We start from the raw sequence: 18754 nt of genomic DNA, 5'->3' as shown, positions 1-18754 counted from the left end.
TCTTCAAAGTAGTGATTAAAACGTAGCGTTAAATTTGAGGTAGAATTTTTGGCGGTCGACAGAAGCTTTTCACCAAAGCAGATTGGGCATTTTACCGTTATGTTCTTTTCTTTTTCGTTGACAAATTGAAAATAATGTGCGTACTTCCATAAACCAAACGCTGTCCTCTCTGCTATCTTGCCGGGAGTTCGAAAAAAAAAAAACCCCCACACACACACAGGGTCAGGCGCAGGGCACAGACGCATCACAGCCATTGACTTTACGATCACAGAGCTTCGGCTCCGCTGATACATCCGCAGGTGGCACAGTAGACCTAGGCATACTGTCTGACAAAAAGCAGGCTGCAGTCGGGATTTTCCTTTCCTTAAAATAACGGATTACTTTTTTTAAAAAATAACGAAGTTACTGATTACTTATGCACGAAACTAACGCGTTAAGTTACACATTTCAGGAAAAAAGTAATTAGAGTACTCTAACGCGTTACTTTGTAACGCGTTACCCACAACACTGATTATCAAGGCTCATCATACATTCATCCCTCTCAAGTGGATACTAGTTGCGTCCAACTCCACCCAGCCACCCTGAAGTGACGGTCCAAGAATGGTGCGCAACTTTTACACACCCAACACAGAATTTATTTGTTCACCCATTCATTCGTCCGGACACAAATACATCCACACAACAAAACACAGCTCACCTAGAGCTCCTTAAGGGCCCACCTATTTCTGTCCTTCGAGAATTTCACTTATACATTCTCGAAACGGTATCCGTGGGACTTTTCCTCGCGATTCCTTAATCTGCTTATCCGTTTATCACTGTCCTACCTAGGCCCAGCTATCCGATAAACACAGACACACAGCATGCCATGTCTTTCTGCCTACACCATATTTGTCTTAAATCGAGGTTGCCTTCCAAGGCCTTCCTATTAATAACCCAAATATGTGCATGCAGTTATTTCTTCTGGAGTAAAACCCCTTTTTCAATTTAGATATCATATTATTTTTCTAAATTTGGAAGAGCAGATTTTAAGTGTCCTTACCACTCAGAGCTGACCAGTCAACAACACACACTAATTATATAAGCAAAAATGCTTACCTTATTCTATGGTGGCCACCACTGTGTGTGTGTTGCTCATCAGTCAGCTCAAAAGCAGTCGTCCACTCTGCTCCTTTCCTGTCCCATCTGAGCTGGAGCAGTGAGAGGAGCAGTGAGAGAAGCAGGAGCAGTGAGAGGGCAGTAGCAGTGAGAGGAGCAGTGAGAGGAGCAGTGAGAGAAGCAGGAGCAGTGAGAGGAGCAGGAGCAGTGAGATGAGCAGTGAGAGGAGCAGTGAGAGAAGCAGGAGCAGTGAGAGGAGCAGTGAGAGGAGCAGGAGCAGTGAGAGGAGCAGGAGCAGTGAGAGGAGCAGTGAGAGGAGCAGGAGCAGTGAGAGGAGCAGGAGCAGTGAGGGGAGCAGTGAGAGAAGCAGGAGCAGTGAGAGGGCAGTAGCAGTGAGAGGAGCAGTGAGAGGAGCAGGAGCAGTGAGAGGAGCAGGAGCAGTGAGGGGAGCAGTGAGAGAAGCAGGAGCAGTGAGAGGAGCAGGAGCAGTGATAGGAGCAGGAGCAGTGAGGGGAGCAGTGAGAGAAGCAGGAGCAGTGAGAGGAGCAGGAGCAGTGAGAGGAGCAGTGAGAGAAGCAGGAGCAGTGAGAGGAGCAGTAGCAGTGAGAGGAGCAGGAGCAGTGAGAGGAGCAGTGAGAGGAGCAGGAGCAGTGAGAGGAGCAGTGAGAGAAGCAGGAGCAGTGAGAGGAGCAGGAGCAGTGAGATGAGCAGTGAGAGGAGCAGTGAGAGGAGCATGAGCAGTGAGAGATGCAGGAGCAGTGAGAGGAGCAGTGAGAGGAGCAGGAGCAGTGAGAGGAGCAGTGAGAGAAGCAGGAGCAGTGAGAGGAGCAGGAGCAGTGAGATGAGCAGTGAGAGGAGCATGAGCAGTGAGAGGAGCAGGATCAGTGAGAGGATCAGTGAGAGGAGCAGGAGCAGTGAGAGGAGCAGGAGCAGTGAGAGGAGCAGTGAGAGAAGCAGGAGCAGTGAGAGGAGCAGTAGCAGTGAGAGGAGCAGGAGCAGTGAGAGGAGCAGTGAGAGGAGCAGGAGCAGTGAGAGAAGCAGGAGCAGTGAGAGGAGCAGTGAGAGGAGCAGGAGCAGTGAGAGGAGCAGTGAGAGAAGCAGGAGCAGTGAGAGGAGCAGGAGCAGTGAGATGAGCAGTGAGAGGAGCATGAGCAGTGAGAGGAGCAGGATCAGTGAGAGGATCAGTGAGAGGAGCAGGAGCAGTGAGAGGAGCAGGAGCAGTGAGAGGAGCAGTGAGAGAAGCAGGAGCAGTGAGAGGAGCAGTAGCAGTGAGAGGAGCAGGAGCAGTGAGAGGAGCAGTGAGAGGAGCATGAGCAGTGAGAGGAGCAGGATCAGTGAGAGGATCAGTGAGAGGAGCAGGAGCAGTGAGAGGAGCAGGAGCAGTGAGAGGAGCAGGAGCAGTGAGAGGAGCAGTGAGAGAAGCAGGAGCAGTGAGAGATGCAGGAGCAGTGAGAGGAGCAGTGAGAGGAGCATGAGCAGTGAGAGATGCAGGAGCAGTGAGAGGAGCAGTGAGAGGAGCAGGAGCAGTGAGAGGAGCAGTGAGAGAAGCAGGAGCAGTGGGAGGAGCAGGAGCAGTGAGAGGAGCAGTGAGAGGAGCAGGAGCAGTGAGAGGAGCAGGAGCAGTGAGAGAAGCAGGAGCAGTGAGAGGAGCAGTAGCAGTGAGAGGAGCAGGAGCAGTGAGAGGAGCAGGAGCAGTGAGAGGAGCAGGAGCAGTGAGAGGAGCAGGAGCAGTGAGAGGAGCAGTGAGAGGAGCAGGAGCAGTGAGAGGAGCAGGAGCAGTGAGAGAAGCAGGAGCAGTGAGAGGAGCAGTAGCAGTGAGAGGAGCAGGAGCAGTGAGAGGAGCAGGAGCAGTGAGAGGAGCAGGAGCAGTGAGAGGAGCAGGAGCAGTGAGAGGAGCAGTGAGAGAAGCAGGAGCAGTGGGAGGAGCAGTGAGAGATTGTTTTTATTTTACCCCCCCGCCCCTTTTTTTTATTCTGGCCTTTTTGCTGTTGTTGTTTTTTTGTTCAGAATGCTCTTATGTGTTTTATGGATATTTTGTTCACTGTAAGCAATACTGTCAAACCTTTTCTGTTCTATCATACCGTGTTTCTACTGTACCTCCTGCAGTAAACAGTAAAGGAAAAAAATAGTTCCTAACCAAGAAATTCAGTGTAAAACAGTGAATTGCATGTTCTGCATGCAAATACCTGTAAAACTGAGACTGAAAAGTCTATGCAGTTTTTGTAATGTCAGCAATAGCCAGTATTTTGAAACCTGGTGTACTTTGATTGACTGCATGTACCTTTTGAGGTGAAAACAAGTGTTATTCTTTGACAGAATAATTTAATTTTGAGTCAGATTTCCAGTGTTTTGGTAAAGTTGGTGTGTGCAGAGAAAGATGTGTTCTATTTTGAAATGAAGATTTAGTATATATTTAACAAAATGTGTTTTTGAGAAGGAAATTATCCATTTGGCCAATTGTGTTTTGTAGGTGTGAGTCTGTGTTAAGAGTTTAGAAAAAGTATCTGAAGTATGGTTTAGCGCTTGTTAGCGATTGAAAAAAACTGTAAATGTGTAAACACTGCGGTGTTCTGTCGATGTAGCATACTTTGTCAGAATAGCAAACCGGAAGTTGGGTTTTATAGAGGAGTCTTGTCAATTTTAATAAAAAATACTGTTTAAACAGGGGTATGCTTTTTTGATAGGCCCAGGTTTAATAAAAATACGGTTCATAAAGGGGTATGCCATTTACCGCTTGTAATCTCAGGTACTGTATGCTGAAGTGATGTTTAAATTAAATGCATGCACATTAACCGAAGTTATCCCATTCTGATGGGTAATGCAGTCTAGGGCAAATGCCAAAGTGACAGTGGGATCATCATCATACTTTACCTGCTGCTGTCCGGAGATGTCCCAGCTATCAAAAAAAAGGTCCCCAGGACGTCCCCTAAATGGCCTCTGCGAATTTACCCCGGACGTCAGTGTGTAGGGTCCACTTTACGTCCTCTGGACGTTCACAGGACATGCAGCGGCCAAACGGGACGTTTAGGGGACTTGAATGTCCTTTTATTGTACTTTTAAGCTAATCAAAGACAACAAACACACTGTATGAAGCAAAATATGTTTATTTTAATTGAACAAACGTAAAGTTGCAGTGCTCTTTTCGTGTGTGTGTCTGTTGGTGGGTGTGTGTCGGCGTGTCTCTGGTTGTCAGCTGTGGTTAGTCGATGGCATTTCTTCCCATTGTCTTCTAACCCAAAACAACAAAATTAACACATTCAGTAGTGTTATGATTTTATATGTCTAGGACTATCTTTTATCCATTGACAAAAGATTTGTAAAGACTGTTGACAGTTTGGATTTAGACCAAGTGGTCCGAAATTTCACGCTTCATGCTGAATCACACATGTGTAGTATCATCAGCTCCTCGGTTCTTGAATCAGAAACGTCTGACAGAAACGGTTCTTGACTCGAGAACGAGTCAGTCTTTCGTTCGTTATCTGGCTCGGCTCTGTGTTAATCTTCAGTTCTCTCTTCACAGCAGTTCAGTCAGTGTACTGTTTGAGTAAATGAATTACTCCGGGATATTGGTTTGTTTTAACTCAGAGGGAGTGTCAGACACATTAAAAAAGTTATCAGCTTAAGTCATTTGTGGATTAATGCGTATTGGAGACACGAACCGTTTAAAACGATTCAGTTTGATTTGGTGAACTGGTTCAAGAAGATCCGGTTACATAGAATGATTCGTTCGTGAACCGGATATCACAAACTGCAGACACGGAAGAAAAGACAATGCTGAATAAAGTCGTAGTTTTTATTATTTTTGGACCAAAATGTATTTTCGATGCTTCAACAAATTCTACCTGACCCTCTGATGTCACATGGACTACTTTGAAGATGTATTTCTTACCTTTCTGGACATGGACAGTAGACCGTACACACAGTTTCAATGGGCTAGGTGCACAAGATGGCGCCGGTGAGCTTCAGCGACGCGAGTGTGTGCATACTTATTTCCGGTCTTGCGATGCTCGCATTGACTATAAGAGAAACTTACATACGAAACTTGGCTAGATGTATATAATCAAAGATTTTCAAATTTAACAGCCGAGAGTGGTTTATCAAAAACATGGGGAAACATCCTCCCTATATGTGTGGAAATTCATCAAGATACAACGCGGAGATTGCTTTATTCTTCTGTTGATTATGCGGATCAGCGTCCGGTCTGGTACACAGGGATTTCTTTTTTCAAACACAAACCTCTCAAATATGCAATACTTTTCATTTTCGAAGAGCTGGTTTTGTTCTGTTATGTAAGATAAATGTTTCTGACTGTCAAACAAGACGCACAGAGATTTCTGATAAAGCGTTTTATTAACTTTATTTGATAACATAATTTATAACTAACTGTACAATTAAACGTAATATAATTATGGTAGGTTTGCCTTAAATAAAAGATCGCTGTTTGCATTCATGTGTGTTTTTATCTGGTTATTTGTTTTGTGAAAGATCTGCAGCATAAATCATTATCTGTCGATGAGCAGCCATGTATATTGTTATTGTTTTGCATTAATTATCAGATTAAACAGATATTAAAATTAGTCACATATTTTTTACTGTGTAAAATGATAAAATATGTTGTGAAAATAACGATGAAACAGACTGATGTATGTGTACAATTGAGAAATGGATACTTCTGAAGATAAATCGCAGCCCACGTCTCACGAGGTAAATATTTAATATAAAAAATAATAATAACAATGCAAACATCTTCGAGAAATAAGTAATTTGTACATTTACATATTTGGTAAGATAAAAATACATTATATAGCTGTGTATACACACCATGAGTTAAACTTTCATCTCGTGAACAGTAGTGAACATTAGTGTATTTAATTCATTCACCAGACAATCCACTGGGTCAGTTAACATTTATAGTATAGTGATAATAGCAGTGTATATCTTATTTGCATATGAAGTGATATTATAAATCCTGTAAACATATAGAAGGTAATTTTTGGATTTCTCCGGTTCTCTGCACTGACTTTAAGCACAACCGGAAATACCTACGCACACACTCGCAAGACCGGAAATCCAAGATGGCGGAGATATGCAACTAGCCCATGGAGGGACTGAGAGCTCTCGGACTGTGTTCCGAAGATAAACGGAGTCTTACAGGTTTGGAACGACATGAGGGTGCGTTATAAATGACATAATTATGATTTTTGGATGAACTAACCTTTTAACTTCGAAAGTGTTTCAATAGCCTAACCTTAGCAGCCACGCGGGACAACATCAGCAAGCAAAGGTTTAAAAAGGTAAACTTCATCAAATGTAAGCATTAGGAGTTAAATAGTAGTTACAGTTGCTATAATGTCTAATAATATAAAAGAATAAATACCTTTTTGACCAAACAAAAGCGAAAACTGTGTCTGAGGAAATCACCGGATGACCGTCAACTGTCACGCGGCTTAGCGTTGACATGAGCCCCTTTCACACTGCCATTCCGGCAAATACAGGGGTAAAGTGTTTCTGCAGTTGTTCCCGGGTCGCTAGATTTGGCACTTTCACACTACCAGTGATGACCCGGTATATGTGCGTGCTTTCACACACAACCCTTGAAGATCCCGTAACGACACGTGACATCAGCGCGTGACATGTAATGTACGAGTCGACAACGCTTGGCACGTTATACTTTCACTGAAGCAAGCAAACGATCTCTGCGTCAGCTCGGAAAGTGAGGAACTAACTGATCTCTGCTTCATTACAGTTTGCACATATGTTTTCGTCTCGAACGTTGATCTTCCTTCAAAACAGCCGGTAAAAGAGTCGCGTTATAACACGCGTCATCACTTCGACACTGAATTAGATCTGGCTTTTGTTCACACAGCGCTCGTTCCGGATCGATTACCGCAATGTTACTAGGTCCCCGACCCGGGTTCAATTCGGTAATCAATTCCGGGACGTGGTTGCTTTCACACAGAAGGCGACCAGGCAATGTTACGGGAATATTGCGGGTCCGACGTGCAGTGTGAAAGGGGCTATGGATACATGCCGCGTGCCCTAAAGTGACGTCATTCGGTCATGTGCTCATTTGATTGACAGCTGCTTGGATCCTATCTCCAGTGTGGCTATATTACTTTTTTTATTAGAGCTCTATGTAGTATAGCAGTCTTAAATGCAATAACTAAAATAATTTAATTCCTAAATAACTTTTCTTGTCATCTTACCAACAGTTTATACAATATATAGCACAAATAAACAGTTTAATACGTAAATGAAAATAATTAATGTATTTGTCTTACCTGTGTTATTTTTCATTACAGAAGTTACTCCTATTTTCTTTTTCCAGAAATGAAACTTATTCATTTAACATTAACTTTATTTTACAATGTATTCAAATCTATTTAGTAAAAAAAAAAAAAAAAAAAAAAAATAATAATAATATCAATCTGCAAAACAATTGTTTATTTTTTATTATAATTTTTTTAAGTTATGACTTTTTTTTTTTTTTTAAGGATTTTGTTTTAGGCAATAATACCCTTTAACCTGATTACTGTCACTCACGTTTTTGAAGATAGACTTGAATGTGCATGATACAAACCTAAATTTTTATATTTCATGACTGAAAACATTTTGTAACATGATTTTGATGTGCCATTTACATGGTAATGCAATGTCTGATTTTAAAATGGGTTTTGAAGGATGAATTTTGAGATTTTATGTTTTCAAGTGATATATAACTTCTGATGATTTCTAAAATGTGATAGAGAAAAAGGCAACGAGGAAGTCTTATTTTTAAACAAAGGTCAAAGCTCCTTTTGTAATGTAGATTTCTGAGGGTGCACTCTTGTCATAAATTGATCTATTACTTTTCCTACATAATTTTTAACAAAAAATATTGGTATAATATATATTTGGGAGTCTTAGACCTTTCCAACGATATATAGTTTGTCAAGATTAGATTAAATTTGATTGTAATATAGTATAGTCAACGTAGGTTTCCCGTATACTGGACGGGGTGACATTTAACAGGTTAAAATGAGTTTATATTAGTTTGATTTTGTCAACTCTCTTTGTCTGAGTTGCAAGGTGTCAGGTCCAGTGTTGGGAAGTTTACTTTGGAAATGTTATAGTTTACAGATTACAAATTACCTTATTTAAAATGTAATATAGTGTCACTGTTTCAAGTGACTTTAAGTAATGTAACTGATTACATTTCATTACTTTTTGATTACATTTGATTACTTTTTGATTACTTTTCTAAATTTCTATTGTTTTCTAATTGTGATTATTTTGAATCATTTAAAGCAGGCAGGGTTAATGATACAGTGGTACTCAACACTGATTACTCTCAGACTTTCAGAATCCTTCTTCACTTGAATTAAGATTATAATTTAATTGTAAAGTACAACCACCTCAAAATAGGACTTTAGCAGCTCTTTTTACTTTGCAATCTTTTTGAAGTTTAATACAGATTTAAAATCATATAGTTTAATAGCTATGATACTGTTTTTGAAATTAAATCTTTGCATAGCTATGTAAGGAAACATTGGCATATAACAATGCCTTGGAAAAAGGCAGTTATTCTAAAAAATAAATAGATAAATAAAATAAATAATCATATATATAAACCAAAATAGGAAAATAGGAAATAACAGTTATGGAATAAGCATTTGTCATATTCTGAATACAGAAACATTGGTGTCTCATATTTTAAATATGTATATGTGAAAATATTCAAATGTAACTCCCTTTGTAATCATTAACAATTTCATAATTAACTGTATTTTAATTACACCTTTTTCAGTAACTGTAACAGATTACAGCTACTTATTTTGCAATTAAATTACGTAATTTATTTACATGTAACTACTGCCCAACATTGGCCAGGTCTGATGATAAAAGATAAAGGACTGAATTTTTCAAGTGTTTGAATGGAAATGGCAGATGGGGGACGAAACAGCAACGTTCACAAATTATCTCAGACGAATGTCCTCCGAAAAAAAAAAAAAGCGGACGTACTGCGGACCTAAGCGGACGTTCGGAACGTCCGGGGGACGTCCCCTGTTTGCTGGGGTGCACCCGTGCCTATAGGTCCGATTCCCCGCGGTACCAGCTGCAAGGTCGTAAGCATACCCAAATAGGGCTCGCTGCAACCGCCACTGAGGGAGGTGGATATACTAGTGACGGGGAGCGGATTTAGGACAGCGAGGGCTGTGACGCTGGGCCTGGTGAGCGCCGAGGGCCTGGGCTGCCATCTGTCGGCGCGTGGATCGACGGCGGCGGGGCTTTCGCCGTGGAGGAGCAAACATCTCCTTCCTTGCCCTACGTTTCTGACCTTACGGGATCATCGTCCGGATGTCACGGTAACTGGTCATTGCGCTCAAGGTAAGCGTGAAAATCTAAATGGTTCAACCTATAGTTGATTCAAAAGCATTATAAAACCTGCTCTGAAAAAACACTGCCAACTGAACTTTTTTAAAACCGTCAATCACTCACGACTGATTTGGGATCATCAACTCAAACCTAAGGGTCTCTTTGGAGGCCATAACATAGCCTCACATCAAAGTCTGAACAAGCACATCATCTTCTTACTGACTCTAACTTAAACTTTTTAGGCCTGACATAATCGTGGTTACATAACAACTCTCCATCTGCTGCATTACAGGTACCAGGGTATAATATTTTTAGACGGGACAGGTCTGAAGGAAGAGAGGTCATGATTTACATAAAATATATCATCAACTGTGATCAGATATGTTGGCCTTTTGACCATGATTTGGAGTGTATTGGGTTAAAAATATAGTGCTCTCATCTGAAATGTCTTTTGTGCTCATCATCCACCCTCCTCTAATAATGATTTTCATATAACCACATCATCTCAGAAACAGATAGATTTAATATTCAGTAACAAGCCAAACGAATTGTAAAAACATTTAATTTTATTACTGAACTGTCTGACCATAATCTGACATTACTTTCGAGAAAACTTACAAGAAAGCGCTTTCATCATAAACCCGTGGAGCAATTTAGGATTTCAAAGAATGAAATGGATCATTTTCAATACTGAAATATTTAATTTGATGGAAGAAAGAGACTTTGCTTTAAAAATATCATTAAAAACATTATTAAAGTTAAATAGTGATAGGCATAGATTCACTTTATTACGTAATCAAGTAATCAAAGTGATCAGAAAGGCTAAAGCCAATTTTTTAATGACAATTATTAATGAGGGAAAGGGTAATACAAAGCTAATCTGGGAACAGATTAATGTGATGGGAATTAACCATAGGCTAAGAAACCAGTTAGAGTTGAACATGAATGGTAAACTATTACAACATCCAGCACAAATAGCTGTAGCTTTAAATGAATATTTTATCAATTCTGTGGATGAAATCGCACAGAATTTTCCCCTAAAACTGGAGATATTGTCAAATTAGATGAAAGCAAGCCTTGTTTTAGCATTCAAACTATCTCTGAAATTAAAACCCAGGCAATTTTTAATTCTTTTAAAATGTCATCAACAAAAGATATTTATGGAATGTACTCTAAAATTGTTAAATTCCTGAAAGAACATCTAGCCTACCCTATTACACAAATTGTAAATAAGTCAGTATTTGAGGGGATATTTCCAACTACCTGGAAGACTGCAATTGTAACTCTCATATTTAAGTCAGATGACCCTCTGAACATATCTAACTACCGCCCAATTAGTATTTTACCTGTGGTCTCCAAGTTTGCTGAAAAATGTGTATCAGAGCAGCTTGTCTCCTTTTTTAATAATAGTCCATTCACTTTCTCCATCCGATGCCGTTTGGCTTCAGGGCCCATCACTCTGCAGAAACTGCAAACTGTTTCTTTTTAGAGACTGTTCGAGCAATGGTGGACAAAGGAGGTGTTGTTGGTGGTGTGTTTTTAGATCTTTTAAAGCTTTTGACATCGTCAATCATCAGGTCCTTATTGCCAAACTCTCTACTTTTAATTTTTCTCCTGCATTCAAATGGTTTGAGTCATAATTAACTAGTAGAACTCAATTACGTTTCTGTGAACACCCATCGCTCATTAGCTCTTAATTTATGCACCGGGGTGCCACAAGGATCAATACTTGGCCCGCTTTTGTTTAGCCTATATATCAATGATCTGCCATCAGTTTGCCCTGATATTAATAAAATAATGTATCTGGATGGCACTGTAATTTATGTGCATGCCAAGACAAAACATCTGGCTGCTGACAAACTGACTACAGCCATGGACCAGATCACAGGTTTGCTAAATCGTTTGTGCCTTCAACTAAATGTAGATAAAACTGTGGGAATGTTTTTCACAAAAAGACAATGTAACATTGTGTCAAACATAACGATTTCAGGTCAAAACATTGGTATTGTGCCACAATTTAAGTATTTGGGCATTATTATTGATTCAAATCTTTCTTTTAAAGCAGAGAGAATTAGCAAAGACTTTGCTAATTTTAGATATACAGTATTGTTCAAAATAATAGCAGTACAATGTGACTAACCAGAATAATCAAGGTTTTTAGTATATTTTTTATTGCTACGTGGCAAACAAGTTACCAGTAGGTTCAGTAGATTCTCAGAAAACAAACAAGCATTCATGATATGCACGCTCTTAAGGCTGTGCAATTGGGCAATTAGTTGAAAGGGGTGTGTTCAAAAAAATAGCAGTGTCTACCTTTGACTGTACAAACTCAAAACTATTTTGTACAAACATTTTTTTTTTCTGGGATTTAGCAATCCTGTGAATCACTAAACTAATATTTAGTTGTATGACCACAGTTTTTTAAAACTGCTTGACATCTGTGTGGCATGGAGTCAACCAACTTGTGGCACCTCTCAGCTGTTATTCCACTCCATGATTCTTTAACAACATTCCACAATTCATTCACATTTCTTGGTTTTGCTTCAGAAACAGCATTTTTGATATCACCCCACAAGTTCTCAATTGGATTAAGGTCTGGAGATTGGGCTGGCCACTCCATAACATTAATTTTGTTGGTTTGGAACCAAGACTTTGCCCGTTTACTAGTGTGTTTTGGGTCATTGTCTTGTTGAAACAACCATTTCAAGGGCATGTCCTCTTCAGCATAGGGCAACATGACCTCTTCAAGTATTTTAACATATGCAAACTGATCCATGATCCCTGGTATGCGATAAATAGGCCCAACACCATAGTAGGAGAAACATGCCCATATCATGATGCTTGCACCTCCATGCTTCACTGTCTTCACTGTGTACTGTGGCTTGAATTCAGAGTTTGGGGGTCGTCTCACAAACTGCCTGTGGTCCTTGGACCCAAAAAGAACAATTTTACTTTCATCAGTCCACAAAATGTTCCTCCATTTCTCTTTAGGCCAGTTGATGTGTTCTTTGGCAAATTGTAACCTCTTCTGCACATGCCTTTTTTTTAACAGAGGGACTTTGCGGGGGATTCTTGAAAATAGATTAGCTTCACACAGACGTCTTCTAACTGTCACAGTACTTACAGGTAACTCCAGACTGTCTTTGATCATCCTGGAGGTGATCATTGGCTGAGCCTTTGCCATTCTGGTTATTCTTCTATCCATTTTGATGGTTGTCTTCCGTTTTCTTCCACGTCTCTCTGGTTTTGCTCTCCATTTTAAGGCATTGGAGATCATTTTAGCTGAACAGCCTATCATTTTTTGCACCTCTTTATAGGTTTTCCCCTCTCTAATCAACTTTTAAATCAAAGTACGCTGTTCTTCTGAACAATGTCTTGAACGACCCATTTTCCTCAGCTTTCAAATGCATGTTCAACAAGTGTTGGCTTCATCCTTAAATAGGGGCCACCTGATTCACACCTGTTTCTTCACAAAATTGATGACCTCAGTGATTGAATGCCACACTGCTATTTTTTTGAACACACCCCTTTCAACTAATTCAACTAATTGCCCAATTGCACAGCCTTAAGAGCGTGCATATCATGAATGCTGGGTCTCATTTGTTTTCTGAGAATCTACTGAACCTACTGGTAACTTGTTTGCCACGTAGCAATAAAAAAATATACGAAAAACCTTGATTATTCTGGTTAGTCACATTGATCTGCTATTATTTTGAACAATACTGTATTAGAAATGCACTTACTTTTAATGCTAAATTATTTATGGACGCAATGATTATTTCACATCTAACATTGTCTGATAAGCTGGGGACAAATTAACAGCTCAGCACAGTGATAAAAATTATCTGCTAGATTTACTTAAAAAATATTATGAATTCTTTTGCATAATTTTATTATGTAGATCCAACAAGAATAGTCTTTGTACAAACTACTTTTTCTGTTTGTTGAAATAAAATTTGCACATAAAGTTAACTTAATTTTAGCATTGATCTAATCAGTTGTGTGTGTGTGATCTACACAACTTTAAGAATTATAAATATGTATTTTTGATTGAATCCAACTTAATTTTTACATTTCAATATAACAAATTTCAAGTGGTATCTACTGTTTTCAAAATTTGTTAGTGTATTTAAAAGTTACATGTACTCAGATATTCTAATTAGCAACTGAGTAATTCTAAAGAAGGTATAAATTATGCAAATAGTACTTATTTTACTACTATAGTAAAAGTTCAACACTGGTACTTGTAAACAGAATGCCAGTAGAATGTACTCATCAAATATGGAAATCTAGTTATTACATTACATAAAGCTGACATTTTTGCCATTTGATAGTAAAAACTGACAAGGTCAGAATAAAACAAAGTATTATAAAATATATCCACCTCACAGGTTGAGACATTGTGTACAATAGAAAATTGTGCTTCATGGTGGTGCTAGAGGAAAGCTCATTAAGTAAAGGTGACAGGCTTTATTGTCTTCAGAAGAAACAATTCAGGGACATTTACAGAATATTTTTTTTTACAATTGCGTTTTTCAGTCCTGTACAGTAACACGCTTGCACACGATGATCCCCGTGTGACAATGGAGATCTTCTAAGAAACCTACATTTCAGTTTCTTTGGGTTTTTATTGAAAAAAAAAACTCACATGGTGCAATATAGTTTCTGACTTATTAACTGTCATCTTTCCTTCAACTGCACCTTTAACATTAACAGACTCACAAACATGGTCCCTATATGAAATAGGATTAGTGTAACTTGAGAAAGTGCATTGAAAAAATCCTGAGAAATTGTCTTTGTTTGCTAACGTGAAGAATGCATTTAGCTCTTTACTCTCCATCTGAACAAAAATCTGGGTGGGATTATGTGGTTGCTGCAGTGTTGTGATTTAAGCCAATTTTTTTCCCACATGGATTTGCCTACATTTATAAACAATAACAATCTTGAATCTTGGGAAAGATATTTTGAAGAATGTCTGTAACTTGGGTCCCATTGACTTCCATAGTATATATTTTTTCCTGCTATGGAAGTCAATGGGACCCGAGTCTGTCTGTTTACCGACATTCTTTAAAATATCTTTCTTTGTTTTCAGCAGAAGAAAGAATTTCACACAGGTTTAAAACAACTTGAGAGTGAGTAAATGGTGACAATTTTCAACTTTGAGGTGAACTAATCCTTAAGGTGAAAAATTAAGTCTGAAATCATCAGGAACCCTTAAGTCTCCAGCGCCACCATTTTCCAGAACTGTAGCCTACCTGGAGTCTCCAGAAGAGCACCCTGACACCTTGCACTTCTGGAGATTTCAGGTAGGCTACAATTCTGGAAAATGGTAAAGAAATATAATTTCTTTACCCGGTAGTCCTTGATTAATTCCTCTGTCTTTTCACCAAGGTAGAGAATGAGGCCTCTGATTACAGATTCTCTTCTGGACTCAATGCTGTTGTCCTACAAATATATGAAATATGGAATTATATTAAAGGGTTCGTTTAACCAAAAATGGATTAACCAAAAATTCTGTCATTAATAAGAAGAAAATAAATAGTTGAATAAAGTCGTTATTTTTGTGTGTTTTTTCACACAAAAAGTATTCTCGTCGCTTCATAAAGTTAAGGTTGAGCCACTGTAGTCACTTGGACTATTTTAACAATGTCTTTACTAACTTTCTGGGCCTTGATAGATGCAATGGGCTAGGTGCACAAGATGGCGCCGGTGAGCTTCAGCGACGCGAGTGTGTGCGTACTTATTTCCGGTCTTGCGACGCTCGCATTGACTGTAATGGAAACTTGCACATGGATCTTGGCTAGATGTATATAATTAATGATTTTCAAATTTAACAGCCGATAGTGGTATATCAAAAACATGGGGAAACATCCTCCCTATATTTTGCGTACATCTGTGTGGAAATTCATCAAGATACAACGCGGAGATTGCTTTATTCTTCTGTTGATTATGCGGATCAGCGTCAGGTCAGGACCACAGGGATTTCTTCTTTCAAACACAAACCATTCAAATATGCAATACTTTTCATTTTGAAGAGCAGGTTTTGTTCTGTTATGTAAGATAAATGTTTCTGACTGTCAAACAAGACGCACAGAGATTTCTGATAAAGCATGTTTTATTAACTTTATTTGATAACATAATTTATAACTAACTGTACAATTAAACGTAATATAATTATGGTATGTTTGCATTAAATAAAAGATCGCTGTTTGCATTCATGTGTTTTTATTTGTTTTATGAGATCTGTAGCATAAATCTTTATCTGTCTATGTATATTGTTATTGTTTTGCATTAATTATCAGATTAAACATATTAAAATTAGTCACGTATTTTTTACTGTGTAAAATAATAAAATATGTTGTGAAAATGAAACAGACTGATGTATGTGTACAATTGAGAAATAGATATTTCTGAAGATAAATCGCAGACCACGTCTCACGAGGTAAATATTTAATATAAAAATAATAATAATAATGCAAACATTTTCGAGAAATAAGTAATTTGTACATTTACATATTTGGTAAGATAAAATACATTATATAGCTGTGTATACACGCCATGAGTTCAACTTTCATTTCCTGAACAGTAGTGAACATTAGTGTATTTAATTCATTCACCAGACCCAAACATACACAAGTTTCAAATCCACTGGCTCAGTTAACATTTATAGAATAGTGATAATAGCAGTGTATATCTTATTTGCATATGAAGTGATATTATAAATCCTGTAAACATATAGAAGGTAATATTTGGACACCTCCAGTTTTCTGCACTGACTTTAAGCACAACCGGAAATATCTACGCACACACTCGCAAGACCGGAAATCCAAGATGGCGGAGATATGCAACTAGCCCATTACCTATCAGCCTATGGAGGAGTGAACAGGAGTTAACACAGAGTTGCACTTCAACACCGGCAGCGTTTTTTAAGTAGAACACGGAAAGGCAACGCTGTGTTTACTATGTGAACAGCATAGGAGACTGACATGGAAGAGATGAAATAGTTGAATAATGTCATTATTTTTGTATGCACAAAAAGTATTCTCGCCGCTTCATGGCAGGTTGAGCCACTGGAGTCACATGGACTATTTTAGCAATGTTTTTACCGCCTTTCTGGACCTTAAAAGTTGCAATGACATTGCGGTCTATGGAGGGTCAGAAAATTCTCAGATTTTATAAAAAATATCTTAATTTGTGTTCCGAAAATGAAAGGTATTACGGTTTTGGACGAAATGAGGGTAAGAAATTAATGACAGAAATTCAATTTTTGTGTGACCCTTTAAGTACAGATACAGATTTTAAAAGTACATGCCTCATTCATGATTTCAAGGGTCTCATCAAGTTTCTTCCCAACAGCTCCTCCCTTCCTCCTGTAGAGTCTCAACAATTTAGGCGTGTTTTCGTCCAACTTCCCAAAGAATGTGGACTGTAGTGGCTTCAGTGTGATCCTCCGGAATTCCTCCTCGATCTGAGAAAGAGACCAAGAGAGATGGAGAGACATCATGAGATACTGAAAGAAAAGAATTAGAGGGAAGAGAAACAGTATACCAGCTAGAAAAAGTAACCCTAGAAATACACTAAGAAGAACATTTAGGTGGCCTGATGTCTGGAAAGGGATGCTGCACCGGATGAGAGTTAATTTAAGTGCATGGTTTCAGTTTAGTTAAGTTAGCAGCTTAGTTTCAGCAAATTCCAATCAGAATTTAGATAAGTTTTAAAATGCAATTAGATAAGTATTAAAATGTTCTACATACCTGGGAATACTCAAGCAGGGCAGGCCATCGAGCATTTAAGTCAATAACAAGTGGTTTCTGGATCACATCTTTACGACGCAGTGAGAAGGTTTTTGCCATCTTCTCATTAATGACACTGTTGTTGTCTCTGTTCTTGTACTCGTAGAGAAGCTCCACTCTCTACTTTTCAAGGGATGTATCAGTTTCGCCTTGAGGATGAGGCGGGAGATAATTTACCTCAGATTTCTTTGCTTTTTTTTAAGTTTTTGCTGGGGTTTTATCTGCAGCTGACTTTCTCTTGAGACAGTTGACATTTAGCTCTGGTATTCCAAGATGTTTCACCTTTGCTCTGAAATTTCCAAGTTTGTACTTCAGGCTGTTGTGCCAACTATATAAACCATTGAAGGATACTGGGTCCCTCAAACATGGGTGTTTCATAACCAGGGCCTCAGCAACCTGCTCCCTTTGTGCACTTGATGGATAGGCGGTGTAGACAAAGATGCTCTCTGCTAGTTTGTCCAGAATGTTGGATTTTACTGCAGGATTGCAAAGTAAGATTCCGTCCTTTAGGTTAGCTTCATTTGCTGCTTGAAGAATGAGCTCCGTGTCAAAAGAGAAGGTAGGAATTACAAACTGAGCTGGCCAAGGCACAGAACAAAGGAAGTAGGTGCTACCTGGAGAAGACAGAATTGTGGTATCGCTGGATGCAGTGGAGCAGGTACCAGCATCTTCCAATAACTCAGTGCAACTGCTATCAAAGCTATCCGGGACTCCTTGATCCTTAGAAGAATCTCGAAAAGTTACTGTGATAACTGGTTCAGCAAGGACCACCTTGATGGTGTCTTTGTCCTTTATTTCATTAGTTTCAAGGAGAGTAAAAAACTGACCATTAAAATCTTGGTCCTGGAACTGAAAACGAAAATCTTGGTGTATTGCAAATGTTTCTTGTACAATATGCTTCAATTCCTCTAGAGTCTGCGGTATTCCTGAAGGCAAGGAAAGCTTGCGAATTTCTTCTTCCAGTATAACTCGAAGTCGGGCAGACATGATGATTCTGTAGTTATAAAAAAAAAAAGTTTGGTTAAGTTAAATTTAGGCATGCAGTGAATCAAAAAGTTTACAATTTTAATTTAGATATGGGTCACTTGTAAAGGATGCCTCTGGGTGACATTTTTGGGTAGTTTTGCATTTTTTCAGATCCCAGTAAGTTTGAAAGTCATGTGAAACACTTAACTAATGACAGTGAATTGAGGATTTAGAAACAAACGAAAAAATAAATATATACTGTATATAAATACCTAATCTTGTATGGGTATATGATGCTTCAAGGTGACAAATCGCTTTTGCTCAACAGCGTAAGCTGCAAGGGGATAGGAGTCTGTCAATTCTAGTTGCTCGCAGACTGTCACTTGTCTTGTGGATTCCAATTCAAAAGCCCTAAGGTGCTCACTTTACCATGAATGTAGACACTTGACAGCAAATACAGGCTGGCCATGCACAATAAGGATCAGATTTAGTTCAACAAAATCCGGAAGCCCTCCAGTGGATCCATATGGCAAAATCATTCCCAC

The 18754-nt window shown here is 38.9% G+C and overlaps 2 protein-coding genes across 2 annotated transcripts in view; one reads left to right on the top strand and one right to left on the bottom strand.

The window, feature by feature from the left end:
* Positions 1-9254: 9254 nt before the first annotated feature.
* On the bottom strand, positions 9255-18022 carry LOC127946922 (uncharacterized). Its single transcript, XM_052543735.1, has 4 exons — positions 17205-18022; positions 16763-16918; positions 14706-14895; positions 9255-9412 (listed from the first exon to the last, which is right to left on the bottom strand). The coding sequence occupies exons 1-4, from the start codon at positions 17301-17303 to the stop codon at positions 9255-9257; spliced, it is 603 nt and encodes a 200-aa protein (XP_052399695.1). The 5' UTR covers positions 17304-18022.
* cd44b (CD44 molecule (Indian blood group) b) overlaps positions 9267-18754 on the top strand; it is a 113167-nt gene continuing 103679 nt past the window's right edge. The window contains exon 1 of the mRNA XM_052544511.1: positions 9267-9462. The gene's annotated coding sequence lies outside the window, so the exon portion shown is untranslated. The remainder of the gene's footprint in view (positions 9463-18754) is intronic.

This window comes from Carassius gibelio, chromosome A25, assembly GCF_023724105.1.
Source record: "Carassius gibelio isolate Cgi1373 ecotype wild population from Czech Republic chromosome A25, carGib1.2-hapl.c, whole genome shotgun sequence".
In the NCBI taxonomy this organism is placed as follows: domain Eukaryota; kingdom Metazoa; phylum Chordata; class Actinopteri; order Cypriniformes; family Cyprinidae; genus Carassius; species Carassius gibelio.
Note: the sequence above shows the minus strand (reverse complement) of the source record. Positions and strands in the feature narration are given on the sequence as shown.